Source organism: Microtus pennsylvanicus, chromosome 14, assembly GCF_037038515.1.
Source record: "Microtus pennsylvanicus isolate mMicPen1 chromosome 14, mMicPen1.hap1, whole genome shotgun sequence".
Taxonomy (NCBI): Eukaryota; Metazoa; Chordata; class Mammalia; order Rodentia; family Cricetidae; genus Microtus; species Microtus pennsylvanicus.
Genome location: NC_134592.1, coordinates 19,067,595 through 19,087,250, shown reverse-complemented (window position 1 = coordinate 19,087,250; position 19,656 = coordinate 19,067,595). Strand labels below are relative to the sequence as shown.

Below are 19,656 nucleotides of genomic sequence, written 5' to 3'. Positions count from 1 at the left end.
TACATAATTAGCTTTACAAATCCATGTTCTCTGTTCAAATGAAAACTGCCACCTAGTGCCCAGTCAGAACAGCTTCGCATGGGTAGAATTATGATTTAAACCAAATGGGATCAGTTCTAGTATGGACGGTTGTGCGGTCTTGTTTATTCTATAAGAATTAACCATTTTGCTGTTATAAAGAACATTACAAATTTTACAAAGGTAAACTGATACATTTTATTTTTGTGCCAGTTTGTGGGCTTTTCACAAAATTAGACTTAAAAACTACTTCATCCTTAAGCTTGTTCTAGAAATGAACAGAGTTTTAACTATAATTTATGTTTCTGTTAGAAACTATTGTGGGTGGGGAAGACGGCACATGGGTGACGTGCTCACTGCATAAGCCTGAGGACATGACTCAGAGCCCCAGCACCAACAGGAAAAGCTGAACACTGAGGCATGGGTCCGTAACTCCGGCTCTGCAAAGCAGACACAGGTGGAGCCGGGCTCTCCTCGGCCAGTCAGCATAGCTGAAAATTTGGGTTCTAGGTTTAATCAGAGATTGTCTCAAAACACAAGGTGGTAAAACAGTTGAGGAAGACATCTCAGTGTTGACTTCTGGCCTCTACACGTGCCCGTACAGCCAAGTATATTTGCTTGCGTGCACGCGCGCACGCGCACACATACACACACACACACACACACACACACACACACAGACACACGATTTTTAAAATAATGAATACTATATTTTTATAATATGTGTCTATATTTTTAGGTAAATTATAAGGTAAATTACCCACTACCTCCTCCCATTGCTGTATGAAACTTCAGTCCCTGTTTATTACAGATTTCTAGAAATAGACTTTTCAGGCCTTAATTATCCTCAAGAAGACAGGTTACTAGTATTTATATATCTATTCAGCTCATTTAAAAGAAAGCCTTTAGGAAAAGAACATTTAGTATTGCTACCTAGTAGGGAATAAATCCTAAATTATCACATATGCTTTTAATTCTAGCAGAAAATGAAAACATTAGACAATATTTCCTACTCATTATCTCATAAAGAGTTTTATAAAAGGGTATGTTTGCTCAAATATACTTTTCAAATTATGACATTAAAATAATTTCCTTATCTTCAATTTCAAAAAGTTCCTTACATTAACTTTACTCTTCAAAGGATGAATCTCTTGATAGATAAACCACTACCTCCTAACTTACATGTTTGGTGAGAGAGCTGGGTGGGGGTGAGACCAGGCTTTCCTAGGAGCCTGACAAAAATCTAAACCTTAGTTTTGGTTCACTAAAATCTCTTGAACCTAACGCCGGTGCATTGTCTGGGAAGCCTCCCAGAGCCCACCACTATGTTGAGTGTCTGATAACCTGGCCCGCTGGTAAGTAAGTGAGCTCTCTTTGTCTTGGTCTGTTCTGTTTCTTGTTCTGTGGTCTGTGGTTTTTGTTTTTGTTTTTTTCCCCTCTTGGAGGCTAGAGCTAACTGAATCTAGAGGCTGAGGTTTACCTAGCCGATGTGCTAATGCCAGCAAAGGAGGCTGTCCTCCAGACAGCAGCTATCCTGCTGGTCATACCACCAAAGATGGTAACACCCACACTGCCAGAATTTTAGCTTACACTGACCAAGAGCTCCACAGAATTCACTCGTGCACACTTACATGGAGGAATAGTTCAGGACCCCCAATGAACAAATCATCCTCCCATCAGACTTTGCCACTCAACTAGTCCAAAAAATACACCAAGGTTCTCACTTGGGAGAAAGGAAAATATGGGACCTCTTGAGAAGAGCACATCTTAAGGTCTTTGACCTTAAGGCCAAAACAGCAGAAGCTGTAAGTTGATGTCCCACCTGCCATCTTGTCAACACAATAAGTAGAGTCACAAGTACTGGACACTAGGAGAGAGGAGCTCGGCTGGGCGCCAAGTGGGAGATGGACTTCACAGAGGTAAAGGCCTATATGGCTATAAGTATTTGCTAGTTTTTATAGATACCTTTTCAGGATGGACTGAGGCTTTCCCAACTAAGCACAAGATGGTCAAGAAGCTACTGGAAGAAATTACTCCGAGGTATGGCTTCCTGTGCTCTTGGGCTCTGATAATGGACCTGCATTCATCTCTTAGGTAACAAACATATAAACTAGTTAAGGCTATAGGAACCAATTGGAAACTTCACTGTGCTTTTTGTTCCCAAACTGTGGGCCAGGTAGAAAGGATGAACTGGACCCTAAAGGAGATCTTAACCAAATTAGCCCTTGGTACTGGCAGTGACTGGGTGTCTCTCCTCCCCTTTACTCTCTAGAACGTTCACAATTCTCCTTACACCCTAGGCCTGACCCCATTTGAGATCATGTATGTCAGGCCACCACCTATTCTGATTAATCTTAGGGCAGAATTAGTGGCTGCATTTGATGACCAAAAATTTTCTTTCCTCCCTACTAGTTCTGTCTCAGGTGCAGAAACAACTCTAATCTGAACTGCATGCAGTCTATGAGAAAGCACTGCCTCCTATGTCCCACAAGTTCTGGTCAGGAAACCTGGTGATCATCACAGATCTCTACGGTCCAGCTGATGGTTCTGAGACAGCAATACAAAGCCTATAGATTTGGAAAATGCATCTCCGGGATTTGAGATGACCCACTACTCAAGGTGGGGAGGGATGAGAGAGCTGGGAGGAGGCAGACCAGGCTCTCCTAGTGGCCAACAGAAATCTAAGCCTTAGTTTCAGTTCGCTAAAATGGACAGAGCTAAACACACAGTCCTCAGAAAAACCACAGCCTTCTGCTAGCTTGGCAGGTACCCCATGGCCCCCTTTGCTGGCTTAGCAGGTGTTCCCCAGTTTCCTGATAACTAAAGATAGCTTTCCCTACCCTGCTGCTAGAAGGTCCCTAACCACTAGATCCTTAAACCAATCAGCCCCCATACTAATCTCTCCTCCACCAATCAGTCCCAGATTAATCCCTGCTCTCTGGAGTTCCCCTAAGTCCGCTTAAAAGGCGCTTGTGACCTTCTTTAGGGGTTGCCAAGAGCCACCCCAATGTTGCAATTAATAAAGTGCTCTTGATACTGAATATGTAGCTGTTGATCTACTTTGGGGGCTTCTCTCGGACCCTAACGTTTGGAAGGCAGTAAAGCATTGTTGTTAGAAACATGAGCTTTGGAGTCTGAGACCTGGTTCCTGCTCTGGTTCCAGTCATTAGCTGTTAACCTGGAAAAAATTATTTAATCTTTCTCGGTCTCAGTGTCTTTTTCTGCAAAGTAGAGATGATAACAGAATCTATTTCATATGGTTGTCATGAGGAGTAAATGAAATAATGCAGGTATAGGAAAATGCCAAGTACATAGTGTGTACTCCATATCTCTGGGTTTCTAAGTTTAAATTTTAACAACATGCCCTCATGAAGACAAGATGATAAAACACAAGTATTCACAGTTTCTCATAGCTCAAAGTAAGCATGATGAAGTGCTTCCGAGTAGTAAACAGCACGGAAGCAGTTTCTCCTTAGAAGGGACATCTGGGCAATATAATATAATATAATATAATATAATATAATATAATATAATATAATATAATATATTAAAAATAAAGGAAACTTTAAAAATGAAGAAATTATATCTAAAGAATACTCATGATCTCTTATAGTTTAAAACATCTTAAATTTCACAAAACCCATGAAAAGGAATTTTAAACTAATTTTGTAGATTTGTTTAATAATGCTTTATACTCCTTTAGTGTAAGGAAGATATTCTTTTAAGAAAGAAAGTGAAATTCTGATAAAAATGTAAAGGACTTGAAAGCTATTAACAAACATGGGGCATGAATTGAGTTTTCACAATCGCTAATCACCACGAAACCTAAGGGCACTTATTCTGAGAGGCTCCAGTGAAGTCTTCTCAGATCCCTTACCAGAAAGTCAGGAATCCACACTACTGGGAAGTGTTGTACCTCAGGGAAAAGAAAGGTATTTGCTGACTATAATTTCCTCTAAGACAGCCATACTACAATCTAGATCTAGAGTCTAGATCTACAACAATAATAAAAAGCAAGTAAGTAAAATTTTCCATATGTTAAAATGGCTTTAAAATCTAATTTAAACACAAAATATTTAACAATTATAAATTAACAATACCATTTTTAAAAATATGTTTTATTCATAACAGCTTCTATACAGAATTACAAAAAGTCTTGGCTTGTTAGAGGATAATTTGGAAACCAATCAACCAGTGAGGTGATAATTACATTGATTGCTTTGATCTTTGGTTTTGTATAAAAGTAACTCACAGATATTGTCTCATTTTCGATAAAAAGATAATTTTGAAAGAAAAACTTTAAAGTAACTGAAAATTAAAATATACACAGGTCTACTTATAGAAACTTAATTTTCCTAAATTATCTTCCATATGCACTACCTAAATACCTTACCTGTAAAATAATTGCAGACAAAATTTTCTGTAACAACCATGTAATATTCCATTGAATGAGAATTTCTTTGACTCTTCGAACAATTTGACTGAGAAAGTTCTTTGTAATGATTAAAACAATACCCCTTGTTGTTTTTATTTTTGTTAGCTATGTCATCTAACCATCTCACTTATACTTTATCACCTTTGAATAAACAAAACTTTTTATCAATTTTTTTATAGACTAATAATTTCTTATAGCAAGCATTGAAACAAAAATTGTTAAGAAAGGAGAAAAATTATCATGTACCTGTCCATCCAAGTCGAATGCTAAACAAGCTATACCATGTGTATGAACATCCTTCAGAACAGACACAGTCTGAACAGTGTAAGAATCCCAAACACAGATGTATGGCTCTTTCCCAACTTGTCCTGTTGCTACCAACACTCGCTCAGGATGTAGTGCAAGACTAGAAAATAAAGAATAAATAAGTAAACAATAAGACTTGAAAATTGCTTATCAAATTTTTGTAGCATTTGATATAGATATTTGTACTTACAAATATCAACATTAGACTTTGTTCATCTTAAATAATTTGTATTCAGAAATAATTTCTATAAAAATTTTTACTAAGAATACCTAATAATATACTACATAAAGTTAATGATAAACTAATTATAGCCTTCATAAACTGCATACAGTATACATAAACTTCTCAAAAAAAAGATCTCATAAAAGATCAAGAGAATTACAGTAACAAATTTATAACATGCCATTTTTCATTTGGTATTCATGGTTGTATCACACCATTTCTTTTATTGACTAATACTGGACTAAATCTAGGAGCCGGGAAGATGGCTCCATGGTTAAGCACTTTCCAGGAGAATATGAAGATTGCAGCTCATACTCCTGGAACTCACTAAACACCATGTGGACACGGCAGACCATCTATAATTCCAACCTTGGAGAGCAGAGGATCCCCAAAGCAAACTGGTTGTCAAGAAATACCTATATCAGAGAGCTCTGTGTGTCACAGAAAGAACCGGCCTCACTGAATAAGGTATAAGGGCAATCAAGGATGAGTCCAACATGAATCTCAGGCCTCCACAAGCACTCATATCCATAGGCACATGCACCCCAAACATGTGCACCCATGAATATGCATATGCAAATGCACATTACAAACCATATTACACATACAACAGTCCCGCCCTTCACTGCCCTGGGAGAACCTGGCCTTACCTCTCACTGCCCACTACAGCAAGAGAGCTGGCCCCTGAATTCAGGAGAGAAGGCCCCCACCTCTCACCACAGGCAAGAGAGGATGAACCTATCCTGAGGGCATGCATGGAGAGAAGTTGACTCTACCACCTCACAGGAGGCTGGTGGCCCCAGTGGCTCTGACCTGACTGGCTAACACCTAGGCCCACAACTGGGCCTTGGCTTGACCCACCCTAGCATCTACCCCATCTGGGTCCTACTGGAGCTTGTGAAGGGACTGGTCCTGCAGAATGGTACCCGCAAGATCTCCAAGACATAGGATACCCCAGAAGAGCTCTGGTGAAGATTCAGTGAGGATGGTGTACCAAAAACCAGAGGCCTTGAACCAGACCAATGACTCATTGCAATGAACAGTTGCCAGTCAAGCTCATGGGACAAAGGGATACAGTATATGACACACTGAAGCCTCCAATGCCATCAGGTCGAATGAAGAGGTGATGGAGAGGCAGGAGAGAAGGAGAAGCAGAGATTTTGCTGTTTTGGGTATGTTTTTTTGTTCTGTTTTGATTTAATGGGTTTTCTCTTTTCTTTTTCTGTTCTTGCTTTGTTTGCTTGCTTACTTTGTTTTGTTTTCTTTCGAGTGAGGAGGGATGCAATGGGAATGATGGGATAATATGTGAAGGACTTGAAGGTGAACAGAATTGGGGCATATGATGTGAAACCCAAAAAAATTTAATAAAGAAGTTAAAATAAATAAAGGTAGTGTCATGCTTTAAAGGGAAAAAATGAAAATGGGGGGAAATGGCTAAATCTTAATGTCCAAAATGGCACTTGGTAGCACGTACACTGTAACAGTAATAAATTTTAATCTCATTATAAAAAACAGCAATATGATATGGAATTTACAGAAAGTAGTCAACGTGTCTTTAAGAGTAGGACAAAACCTAACAATTAGTAAGGTCTATGCACATACATCAGCAGAAGGCAGGAAACAAAATATTCTACTAGATAAATGTTTCTACAAGTGAGTTTAAAGTATCAGACTTGCCTTTAAAAAACACTCAAATGCATTTCTGTACACTAGCAGAGGACAAAAAAAATCAAGAAAATTATAGGAGCACCAACAAGAGCAAATATACAATAAACTTAAGGAAGTTATTCCCTCTATGCTGAAATCTAGAAGCCCGACTGCAAGTCATTTTAAAAGGTCTAAATAGAAAAATCACATCAGTTCTAGGCTTGGAAGAATGTAATAGTCTCAAGGTGGCAATGCTTCCTAAATTGATCTAAGGTCAACAGAATACCAGTCATAATTAAATAAAAATAATACAGGAAATTGGATCCTTTAAATGTTATTTGTGGGACTATAAATCCAGAGCCAGTTTGAACAACAGTTTAGTAAAGTTACTATAGGATGTAACAATTCTATTTCTAGATTCATTCCTAAAAGGAGTAAAAACATATGTCCACACAAGTCGTGTATACAAATGCTCATGCCAAAATTATTCATAACAGCAAAAAGTGACAGCTCAAATGTTCATCAACTGAATGGAGAAAAAAAAACCAAAGTGCTAATAGTATATTGCAACAGAGATGAACTCTGAATTTTAACACTACACGGAAAAAATATACATAAGTGCCTCCCATTCTATGGATTCATTTACATGAAATGCCTGAAATAAGCAACATTTGTGACATATTTTGGGTGAAAACACTGCACACAAATATCTCTTCACCCCCAAAAAAGGAACCCATGAGAGATCAAAGTAAAGATCATACCAATGTTCAACTTAATGTAATGAACCAAAGTTTTTATTGTCACTAACAGGAGTATGGGTGAGGCGTCACATGGAACAAGGATGAGTTAAAAGCAGCTGCATCACTGAAAAGCCCACTCCAACATGGGTGGCAACTCACAAAGGCTGTAACCTTGGAGCTCTTTACACAGCCTGTAGTAGCTGCCAGTCTAAAAATCTCCCTCCAGCTCAGCTAGTCTCTTCCTCTATCAGTCTTTCACTTCTTTTAATAATCTGACAAGGGGCCTCCAAGAATCTTCCAAGTTTATATTCTCCCAGACTTATGACTATTTGTTTACCTCCTAAGTCTCATGAGCCTCCCCTTCATTCACAGAAGGAATGTTTCAATTCTAAGGAAAATGCCACACAACAAAGAGCCATGCCATGTCCAGAGAAAACATTTAACAGCATTCCTCTCCTTCCTCCAATATCAATGGGTTCTCCAAAGGAGCCTATAACTTTGCTAGCTATGGGTTTTGATCATGTCTACAGTATCAGGCATGAACTCCCTCCTGTGGCCTCAAATCCAATCAATAGGGTGATTGGTTACTTCCATACATAGTGTGGTGGTTTGAATAAGAATGGCCCCCACAATCTCATAGATTTGAATGATTAGTAACCAGGGAATGGCACTATTTGGAAGGATGAAGAGGTGCAGCCTTACTGGAGGAAGTATGTCACTGGAGGTGAGTTCAACATTTCAGAAGCTCAAGCCAGGCCCAGAGGCTCTCTCCCTTCCTGCTGCCTGCAGATTCAGATGTAGAACTCTCAACTACTTCTCTAGCACCATGTCTGCCTACATACCACCAAGCTCCCCACCACGATGACAATGAACTAAACCTCTAAAACTATAAATTAAATGCTTTCCTTTATAAGTGTTGCCATGGCTGGGTGGTGGTAGTGCATACCTTTAGTTCCAGCACTCAGAGGCAGAGACAGGTAAATCTCTGTGAGTTGGAGGCCAGCCTGATCTACAGAGTGAGTTCCAGGACAGTTAGGGCTGTTAAACAAACAAACAAAGAATAAAAAAAAATTGGCATGGTCATGGTAACTCTTCACAGCAACAGAACACTGACTAAGACACATAGTTTTTCTACTGTTGCATGAACAGACATATTCATTTGGAAGGTCAGTATTATAGCAAGTAGGGTCTACCACTATATAACAATGCAAAAGAGTTCCCCTTTTGCCACATCCACACCAGCATTTGTTGTCATTTCTTTTTCTTTTTTTAAATCTTAGCTGTTCTGGCTGGGATAAGATGAAATCGTAAAATAGTTTTTAAAAATAATTTTATGTTTTAAATTATAATATAAATGCATCATTGCCCTTCTTTTCCTTTCCTTCTTCTAACCTCTCTTATGCACCCCTTTTCTCTCTCTCAAATTCATGACCATTTTTCTTTGTTATTAAATATATATTTCTTTTTTATAAATATTTATCAACTTAAACTTCTAACTTTTATTTATGCTCCCTTTCATGGCAGGACAAATACACTTACTTACACATAAATAAATATATATTTCTAAGTACATAATTGTGCTTTTAAAGTTTTTGTCTAGAATGATCTACAAAATCTTTGCCTCATTTATCCTTTACATCAAATGTATTTTGTGCTGAGAAGCTTTCTCTAAACTCTTAGTGATTTCAAAATATTCTAATTATCCTAATCCATTTAACAGTAATTATTAACTATTTAAAATTACTATTGTATATATATGTGGGCGTTGGAAAGATGGCTCAGCAGTTAAGGGCATAGATTGCTCTCCTAAAGGACCCGGGTTCAAATCCCAGCACCCACATAAGTGGTAACAACTATCTGAAACTCCAACATCTGACACTCTCACACAAACTTACCTACAGCCAAAACACCAATGTACATAAAATAAAATAAATAAATTTTAAAAAGAAAAAGAAAATTACTATTTATATACGGTCTAACTCTTTCCATTAAAATCTCCATGCCAACCAATAGAGCAGAAACTTTACATGCACACACTTTCTTCATTTTGAACTCTAAGCATCTAGAGCAATGATCAGTGCATGGAGTTATTCAGTCAATATTTGTTGACTGAATTTCCAAACAAGCTGCTAAAGTTCAAAGGAAATTTTGAATAAAATAATCCTCAACAAAGAACAACCCTTATGAAAATTGCTTTCATCCCGTCCTTTATAACAACAAAAACTTTAGCACCACCTAAAAGTGTGGGGATTTCCCCTAATATTGGAAAAGCTTCTGTTATTTTAAGCAAAAACATAATCATCTGTTACACACACTGTGACCTGAACGGCTCAAGACTGCAGGTACCAAAAAAGTTCAAGTGAATAATCTAGAATCCCATCCCCTATCGCGTACAGAATGGAGTATGAAATACAGCACTCCACACTGGAGCCAGCGGTGTCCTGACGAGGAAGTTCTCGCAAAAGATGCCAAGACGTAGATTCAGTATAATGGGAAGGAGAATGAAGAGTTCTGAAGTGAAGGTGGTAGACAATTTCCAGATTACTTTTCCCCTCTCCCTTCCCTGCCCTCCCGCTTCCTTCTGCTGGTCCTCTTCCTCTCCCCATCTGTGCACTGCATGGCTGTCCTGAAGTCAGTAGTCTCCTTTCCCAATAGCACTGCACCATGATATTCTGCCTTGCTTCAGCCCCTAAGCAACAAAAGACTTCAACCTTCAACCATAATCTCTGAAAAGCGTAAGTGAAAATACAGATTTCCTCCTTTCTCAGGAACTGTGTCACAGTTATGGAAAGCTAAGTTATGGTAGCAGTGTAAGACATAAGAATCTGCATTTGTTTCTATTGCTAATCTGAATTACTACTCACGCTGTGAGTCGTAAGAATGAGAGCTGCCAGTCACATGCTATTGTTTGGGAGTTTGTTTTAAATAACAAATAGGAGCTGCTGGAATATCCTAAAGGGTGCTAGATTTATGTATTAATAACAGCCAATTTTGACTTCTTCCTGGATCTCCTTTCCCCTGATCCTTTGGATATAATGGTCTCCTGGACAGGCTTTATAACCGTAATGTAATAACCACAAGACAGCTAAGATCTTCACTAATGGGAAACAGGCTTGGTCATATCTGATGTCCCCATACTACTCATTTTCCCTTCTGTTCCTCTGGATACATTTTTGTTATTTCATTTTTCACCTCCCCTGCATTTGAATATTGGAGCATAACAGAAATCCATTTCCAAATCTGTTCTCTGTCTATACTTGCTACCCTGGTGACTTCATGGAGACTCATGTCTTCATTACTTACATGCTGATAATCCCAATTTATATTAGCCATACCAGACTGCTTCCTTGAGTTATAGGCATAATTGTTCAGCTGTCTAGTTTATGACCCCACTTACTTATCTATGAAGTTATCTTAAATTGAACTATTCTAACACAGGGCTTTTGATTTTTCCCTTTCTCCACAAAAAGAAAATGCTTTTTATAATCTTTCCCATTCATTCTCCACATGTTCTGATAAAAATTTCTGTGATCATTATTGATCTCTTCTAACTCACAGCTGATTCATGAATCAACCATACTGCTCCTATCTTTAAAACACACCCATAACTTTATCTTTTTCACTGCTTTCACTATTACTCTTCTCAGTATCTCCTGGTGGGTCCAAGTTACCAACACTTCTGGAAAGAACTACAACAGGCCCCTCACTGGTTCCCCTGCTCCCCTCCTGCTCCTCTTCTCCAGTATATTCTGAATATAAAAGCCAGTGCGACTTTGCTATTCTACAAGCCAGTAACTTCATTAAACTGTTGTCTTAGTCAGTGTTCTAGTGCTTGAAGAGACACCATGGCCACAGCAACTCTGGTAAAAGAGAGCATTTAACTGGGGCTTGCTTATAGTTTCAGCAGTTTGGTCTATTACCATTATGGCAGGGAGCATGGTGACACACAGGCAGGCAGGGTGCTGGAGAAGTAGCTGGGAGTTCTACATCTAGATCCAAAGGCAGCAGGAGGAGAAAGACACTGGGCCTGGCTTAAGCTTTAAAACCTAAAAGCCCACCCTCAGCGACACACTTCCTCCAACAAGGTCACACCTCCTAATCCTACTCAAGTAGTGCCACTCTCAAATAAAAAAGCCTATGGGGACCATTCTTATTCAAACCACCACAATTGTTATAAAAAAAAAGTTTCTAGTCTCAGAGAGAAAGCCAAAACTCTCTCAGCAAGTTTCTATACAATCTATTCCATATCATCTTTACCTCACTCCAGCCACACCAATTCTCTTACTGTTCCTCAAATCTATTAGGGCTTCTACTTCAGAGCTTCCATAAAGAAGAGTCCCTTTGCCTAGTCTACCCTTTACTCAGATTTCTACACAGTATAGTTCCTCACCTCCAAGTTTCTGAAGCATCACCTGAACAGTGAGTCCTCCCTTCCACAGTACCTAAAATGTTCTTCATAGTCCAGATTCTCCTTACTTTTACACACACATACACACACACACACACACACACACACACACACACACACACACACACCAATAAAAAAATAGTATTCTTCCATAAAGAGGACAAAATCATTTTGACAACATAGTTGGAACGTAAGATCACTGCTAAGTAAAATAAAACAAATTACAAGATCTTCCACATATATGGAATTGTTTTTTAAACTGATCTCATACAACTTGAGAGTCGAAGGGTGGTGATAAGAGACCAGGGAAAACAAGACAGAGGGTACGGATGGGGAAAAGATTATCACTGAGACCTAAGTTATAGTTAGGAGTGAGAAGTCTGGTACTTCACAGTAAGATGGCTCTAATGAAAATGGACTCTGTATTTCATAAAACTAGAAGGACTTTTAATGTTTTCACTAAAAATAAATGATAACCGTTTAAGGACACAAATGTTTTATACAGATTTAAAGGTTATAATTAATACACACACATATAAACAGTTGTGCAACTTTTGGAATATTTTAAGAAAGTATCTTAGTAAGATGGGCATGACCGATAACCAGCCGCTGCATTTGGCAATGTGTTAGGTCACTGGTGATCCTGAGAGAAATGGACATTGCAAAATAGAACCAAAGGTAAGTGGGAGGGAGAAGAAGGCAGTAAAACAACTACTAACCATTCTGTTCTAACACAAGAGTATGTCAGATGATAGCGCTATTTCTCAGAAGAATTAAGCAGAGTCTTTAAGGAAAATAGGAAGCAACAGCCTTTTTCAGGAATAGATGAAATTCATTTTTAAACATTTCAAGTTCTAGATCTATAAACTGTGGATAACTGAGTAAAATAGAGCTTAATGTAAAAACACTCCAAGTTAACTATATCCCATCCATGATCCTTCCTGGTATACATAACTTGAAAACATTTGATAATATCTACTACTTTACTGAATAAATATTGATGGGCAGTAACAATGAAAACATAATTTAAAAGCCATTAAAATCCTTTGGAAAAAAATTTCAATTAGAAAAAGTTTCAAAACATTTTTAAGAAAAACGTTTTAGAACAGGTCATTGATAAGCATCTTTTGTTAAAACTAGAACTAGCAAAATATTATATTAGAATAAAACCACTGCTAATACCAAATAGAGAAACTGAAACAACAGAACTCGAAACAGATGCACATGTGCACACACACACAAAAAAAGGCCCTGCATTATTTTGACAATGAAGTTCACTTCCAAATATAAACAAGTTACTGGAATAAATACTAGTAGAGGATAAACGACCAGAGCAGTTTAGTGCACAAAGATACAGAGAAAAAGAAGGAAGACAACTAACTATAAGTGATGTAAAAAAATGATGTGATGTCAAATGGAATCACCTTGAGTCATCCTAGACAACAGTAAGATTATAGAAGGACCAAGTAACAGACTATTTAAATTTTACAACCAGTATAGCACTTACATTTTTAAAAACATATGACAATTACCTGTTCATTTTAAAACAGTCTTCATCTGGAGTTATATTTTACCAAAAAAATCACAAGCAAATTTTAAGTAAATGTGGGAAGTTTCTGTCCTGCCCGATCCTGCAGCCATTCAGTCCCAAAGAAACACACAGAGGCTTATATTAATTATAAACTGTTTGGCCTATTAGCTCAGGCTTATTATTAACTAGCTCTTACAACTTAAGTTAACCCATAATTCTTGTCTATGTTTAGTCATGTGGCTTGGTACCTTTTCTCAGTAAGGCATTCTCATCTTGCTTCCTCTGTGTCTGGCTGGTGACTCACTCTGCCTTTTCTCTTCCCAAAATTCTTAGTCTGGTCACCCTGTCTATACCTCCTGCCTCACTACTGGCTAGTCAGTATTTTATTAAACTAATACAAGTGACAAATCTTTACAGTGTACAAGAGCCTTATCCCACAGCAGGGAATAAAACTAATGAAAACATTTTCATTATTAAGGCTAATATCATAACATTGTTTTCTACTATCCATCACATTTATGAATGCTGTATCTTCTGCCATAAAATAACTGAGCAATTATTGGAATGGTTTCTATGCTTGCAGGTCATGGACTACTGAAAAAAATGGGTTTTAATGTTTGACGGTTTTATTTCACAAGAATAATCTGTCATTACTATCTGAAATACATTTTCTAAAGCACTTTGATTTCTCAATTATATTCTTAGTATTGTATTAAATCTGTGCCACAATTTTTACTATGATGTATGGTTCAGATTTTACTACCCACTACAACTTTTCAGGAAATCCTTTTAATTGCCATAAATTATATAAGAATGTTTCATTTACACAAATCACAGACATGTAGAGTATGTTTGCTGTTTGGAAGTATTTTGAGACAGATGTATAGGTTGCATAACTCTTGCAGAAGGCAAAAGTACAACCTTCTTTATAGTTTACTAAAATGAAATATAAAAATTGCAGTCAGCGTAGCTCGGTGATACAGCACTTGATTATGTGTAAGGCCCTGGGCTTAATCTGCGATATAAAAAATAAATAAAAAATTCAAGCACTGTGGAATATAACTTCTAACTAGTGTTAGAAGAATGGAGACATAACTTCATCTCCCTCAAATAAATCACATCAAGTTTAGGAGACCCTCCATAGAACAGGGCTCTCACAAGGAGTAGAAACAACAGAACTGCACTCCCTATAAAGAGCTCACTGTCCTTCACACCCGCGCTACTTTCTGAATTTAACCCCAGACTATCTGGAGGAGGCTGCTACTCAAAGCTACTTGATGTCAGTAAAGTTAGAGCCCAAGTCCTTGGAGAAGGACAGACATGACAGGATTGGGGAAAGAAGAGACTGGGAAAAATCTGCTCTTCGGGTGAATAAGAAGATCAGTAATCACTATAACTTCTGTTCAAGTTAGTGATTTTGGTTTTAGGTCTAAAGCCCCCATCAGCACCACCACAGAAAAAGCCTAATTTGAGGAGAATAAAATTGCTTCTCAGATTCCTTTCTAAATGTGGAATCTAGTAAACCTCCACTGCAGTGTCTATAAAACCAACTGAGTTATATGATAAAAGCCCCCACCATGCCTTCCATACTCTACAATTTCAGATTCTGTTTACTTTCCCTTGGCTCCATCCTATCTGACCTTCTGTTTGCATTAGGCCCTCTTCCCCCTTGTATACGTATAGAGAGTCAAAATAACACAACTTCATGGAATTTCAGCACCAGAGCGTCTTGCTTAGTAGACATCAAACCACGATACTAATTTGAATCTTGTGAAACATCCATGAAGGAATAAAATTAAACCTGATCACAGAACCTGTGTTAAAAACTCAGAAACAGCAAACACAAACTCTCAAAATTTTCTGTAATATAGTCACTACGATAGAAGGCAGAAATGTGCTTGGGGCAATAATCAATTCTAATGCTCCTAACTTAAAAGTTCGGCTGAGATGCTGAAAATTAGCCTTTGAATGCACAGCTTCCCAGAGAAATGTAAACATCACGACCAACTTTAAGATGCAGATCAATAAAGAGCAAAATACACACACCCTGTGATTTAAATTATAAACAGGAAAGCAAATTTAAGATTACTCGGATGAAGATAAACAACGGGACTGGAAATCAGTGAGGTTATTTCTCACATAAGACAGAAACCCTCAAACTGCCTTCCAGTGTGATTTTTAACCTCCCGTGAACTGCCTTGAGAGAAATACCCGAGTCTCTCTGCTGGTAGAGAAACCTGAACTAACAAGTATGGCCAAGAGTCGAGCACCCTCCTGGGCACCGTGTGATGCGCTCCCCAAGTCCAGCCTCCGCTCTGCGGAGCTTGGGTCGGTTAAGTATTTTCTACCGCTGGCTCTCTAAGATCTCCTTTAACGGGAAACCAGTCACGGGTCTAAAAAGGAAAAAGTGTTAGCCAAACAACCTTTCGACAAGTTTCCTGACGTTGATGGAATGGGAAAGGTCACAAAACCATGGAGGTGACTGCCCTGCGGACCGTCCTCACGATCCGGTCGGGAGGAGGCTTCCCTAGAAAGCGGAGTGCTCAGTAGGTGGGCTCGGAATCAGACAGATGCGCCTTGCGTCCCTGGGTGATGCTCCTTTGCAGGAGTGGTCACGACTTCCCCGAAGGACAGGCCGGTGCAAACTCCGAGAGCGCTTGGCAGGGGTGACAGCGCTCCCGGGAGCCCATACCTGATGATGTCGTCGCTGTGACCGCGGTAGAACTTCTGCCGATGCTCCCGGGGGCTGTACACCACGCCGACCCCCGCCACGAAGTACACGATCTCCTTGGCGGCGGTGTAGTAGAGGTTGTTGCGGCACTGGTGGCCCCGGTAGCCGTACACCCACTCGAGCCGCAGGTGGCAGCTCGGGGCGCTCCGGGCCGCCATCTCGGGGCGCCCACCCGTGGCTGCGGTTCGGGCCGCGGTCGTCGCCGGCTCTGGACGACCAAAGCTCTCCCGCTGGCGGCCCAGACGCTCCTCTAAGCCGAGCCCGGCAGGTGCATCTCGCTCGTGTGGCCGCCGCCGCCTCAGCCCACGGGCGGGAGGAAAAGCCTCGCCTCACCGAACATGCCGAGGGCCGCTAGCCCCGCCGGCCGTCAGGGGCCTCGCGCGGCTCGGAGCTCGCCGCGCGTCTCCTTAGCCCTGCGTCTAAACGGAGAGACGTCCCAAGCCGGGGGGGCCCGCCTCCAGCCCGCCGCTTCTCAGCCGGCCCCGCGCGTCCGGCTCCTCGCCGGGGTCACCTGCGGCGCCCCAGTCTAGCCGCTGCCTCGCCTCCACAGCCCGGCGGTGCCGCGCCGCGCGCTCCCGAGCCCAGCTGAGGGGCGGGCGGGCAGAGACGCGCGGCCCCGCCCTCCCAGGCTCTCGCCCCGCCCCTCCTCTGCACTAGCCCCGCCCACCAGGCAGCCCCGCCCCTCCCGGAGTTAGAGTAGAATCGGGGGGGGGCTCCAGGCTCACCCGCAGCCCTCCCTACTAAGATCTAAGTACGTGTTTCCACCCTCGCGGGACCTGAATTCCTCACCGAACCTCTCAGAGCTGGATTGCTGTTGTTCGGCTTTCTTGCCCAGGAATCTGAGCGACCTCAGCTACTTCATATGCCTGTGAATTAACATCCCTTAACCACCTCCTCCATACCTTATGTGTGTATTTCTGCTTATTATAGCGCTCTCTGGTTCATAAATTTGTCAAGAATAAAATCCGACCTCGCAAATGTACTTATGACACTTTAGATACCATGTCCTAGTAAATAGCGCTGGCTCCTGGATTTGATGATACTGTTGCTGAACAGGCCTCAAACTCATGATCCTCCTGTTTCTGCCTCTTGAATGCTGGGATTACAAATGTTTGTCATTGCCACCACCCCCGTCCTCACTCCCACCGCCAGACGTTCTTTCAATTGCTGTTTTGGATAACAGCAATTATATCATAATTAAAATGACTTCTTGAAGGGCATGTTTTAGCGTAATTGTGAGATCAAATGGTCTAAATTATTGTAGCTAGGTAGACCACTCCTGAAAGAGACATTGACTATGTAAATTCAAGCACTACATTTGGAAAAAATTAAATATTTGTTGCTGTACATATGTAAAATATTAATTACTAGCTACATATTATTTTATGAGGCAGGATGTAGAATAAGAATTTCTTTCTGTACCGATTTTTTTTCAGCACAGTGTTTTACAGATCCCATGATACATATTTAAGAACTTCAGATTAATAATAGATTTAAATAATTTATTTTCCCATTATCATATTTTCCATTGCAATTTTTAATGACCCAAGGGTAGAGCACGAAGCAAAAACATTCTTAATTAAGCCATCCTCAAATGACAACTCCAGACTAAAAGAGATGGCTGAGGCACAGCGGTGGCTAGAAAATGAACCACTCATGAACGCCCAAGGAAGGAGACCAAATCTGACCAGTTCTTACGTGATCTGTTACTAGCGTCAGAGCGGAAAGGGCAGTGAAGCCTCTGCTGCTAGATGACGTGTTTGCTGTCACTCTCTGAAAGTCGCGCGAATATAGTGTGGCAACCAGACCCCAGGTATTCCCTGGATCAACGAATGGACACCTGGTGGACATTTGAAGTAACAGAACCGTAATCCTTGGTAATCTGTTTCTTGAAATGCAAAGTCCTACTATGAAGCTGCATGTTCCAGATACTTGAAGTGTGTTCTAAAATTCAAGTCTATTGGAGTTTCTGGTGCTGCTCGCATGCCAGCACCGTGCCCTGCGTCCTTCAACCCAGAAAAGAAATAGAAGGTCTACACCAGGGCAATGGCTCAGAGGGGAACCAGTTTGCTGAGCAAGTGTGAGGCTTGGATCTCCAGGTCCCTAAGTGCTGAATGCTAGGGAGGCAGAGATAGTTGTATCCTGGGCTTCACTGACCATTCAGCCTAGCTAAAAAGGCCGAGGCCCAGGTTCAGTGAGAGAGTTTGTCTCGAAAAAGAAGATGGGGCCAGCAAAATGGTTCAAGCAGATAAAGGAGCTTGTCACCACGCTGGGCAACCTGAGTCCGATTCCTGAGAACCATGTGGTATAATGAAGAACCAACCCTTCACCCTCACAGGCTGTCCTCTGACTCCCACTTATACATGTGCCCCCCCATAATTAAAACGAATGTAGTTTTAAAAAATTGAATAAGATGCACAGAGGAAGATATCCAACATGATCCACTAGCCCCTACTCACACATGCAAAGGCAAGTATACATGCATGTGTACACACACACACACACACACAAAGAAAAGCATGTAAAACATAATGAAAATTTATGATATTCTAGCTATCGACTTCAGGCAGTTATAAATTGTAATAATGGTTTAATTTCTACACCCATGCTTTTGATCACTCTTATTTGGACATAGACCCTATGGCAGATATTCCTCATTTCTATGTCAACCATTAAATATAAAACAAAATCTTATGTACTCACAGTAGCACTCCTCTTGGTTTTATCAGAAAGCAATCATTTTCTGATACTCATACCCTATGACTGTGTTAGTCAGAGGTTCTTTGGTTGGAAACTGCCTTAAGATTAAAGAGAACTGTAAGGTCCCGAAGACTGAAAAATGCAAGAACTGGCATCGGTGTACTTGAACCCTAGGATGCCAGTCAGAACCAGTCATAGAACTAGCCCAGATTTATTTGGTGTTGCTTCAGTTGCCAGACAAGCAAAATAATTGTCAACAACTCCATCTACAGACCAATCCCCTTAGCTCGAAATCCCTGAGAGATAGCTTTAATTTTTGGCCATCTCCTGGAAATTAGTAGACATCAACTTCATTGTCTCTAATTAGCTGACTTGGGTTATGGATGCGACAGAGGAGTACCAGGTGTATCAAAGCCGCAGCGCAAGAGGATGGGGAAAACCAGCCCTTCCAGGGGTATTAAGATTAAGGGATGGCTGCCTCTAGTGATCCTCAGGGTAGACCTGGATGCTCAATCATCCCCCATCTCTGTTTACCAAACCAGAGACACCCGCAATTTAATTAAAAAGCAGGTGTAAAAAAAAATGCAGCTCCGAGACGAGGCTCCTTCTAACCCAGACTGGCACCCAAAATTCCTCCTGTGAAGGAGCGCCAGATGTCAGACTGGCAAAAACAACAGATGCCCCATGCCTGAGAACAATGGTTCCGCGAGTCTATTAGATTCCACCCAAAGCTTTTAAAAATTGGCATATAATCCAAATAAAATGAGTCCCATACCGAATTATCTTTTCCTGCACATCTGCACTCTTTAATCATTGTCTCTTTCTGTATTCAAAAAAAAAAATCAGCATCGTCTTAGTTAGGCAGATAGCAGGGTGAGTTGCCTCTGATCCTCACTGCTTCTCACCGCCCATACCTT

At 40.4% G+C, this 19,656-nt stretch overlaps 1 protein-coding gene across 6 annotated transcripts in view; it reads right to left on the bottom strand.

The window, feature by feature from the left end:
* Eml5 (EMAP like 5) overlaps window positions 1-16,576 on the bottom strand; it is a 116,000-nt gene extending 99,424 nt beyond the window's left edge. For all 6 annotated transcript variants that reach the window (XM_075947806.1, XM_075947807.1, XM_075947808.1 and 3 more), the window contains exons 1-2: window positions 16,001-16,576; window positions 4,700-4,859 (exon numbers count right to left, since the gene is read on the bottom strand). In XM_075947806.1, coding sequence (XP_075803921.1) covers window positions 4,700-4,859; window positions 16,001-16,197 — 357 coding nt within the window. In that variant the 5' untranslated portion in view covers window positions 16,198-16,576. The remainder of the gene's footprint in view (window positions 1-4,699; window positions 4,860-16,000) is intronic.
* Window positions 16,577-19,656: the final 3,080 nt, after the last annotated feature.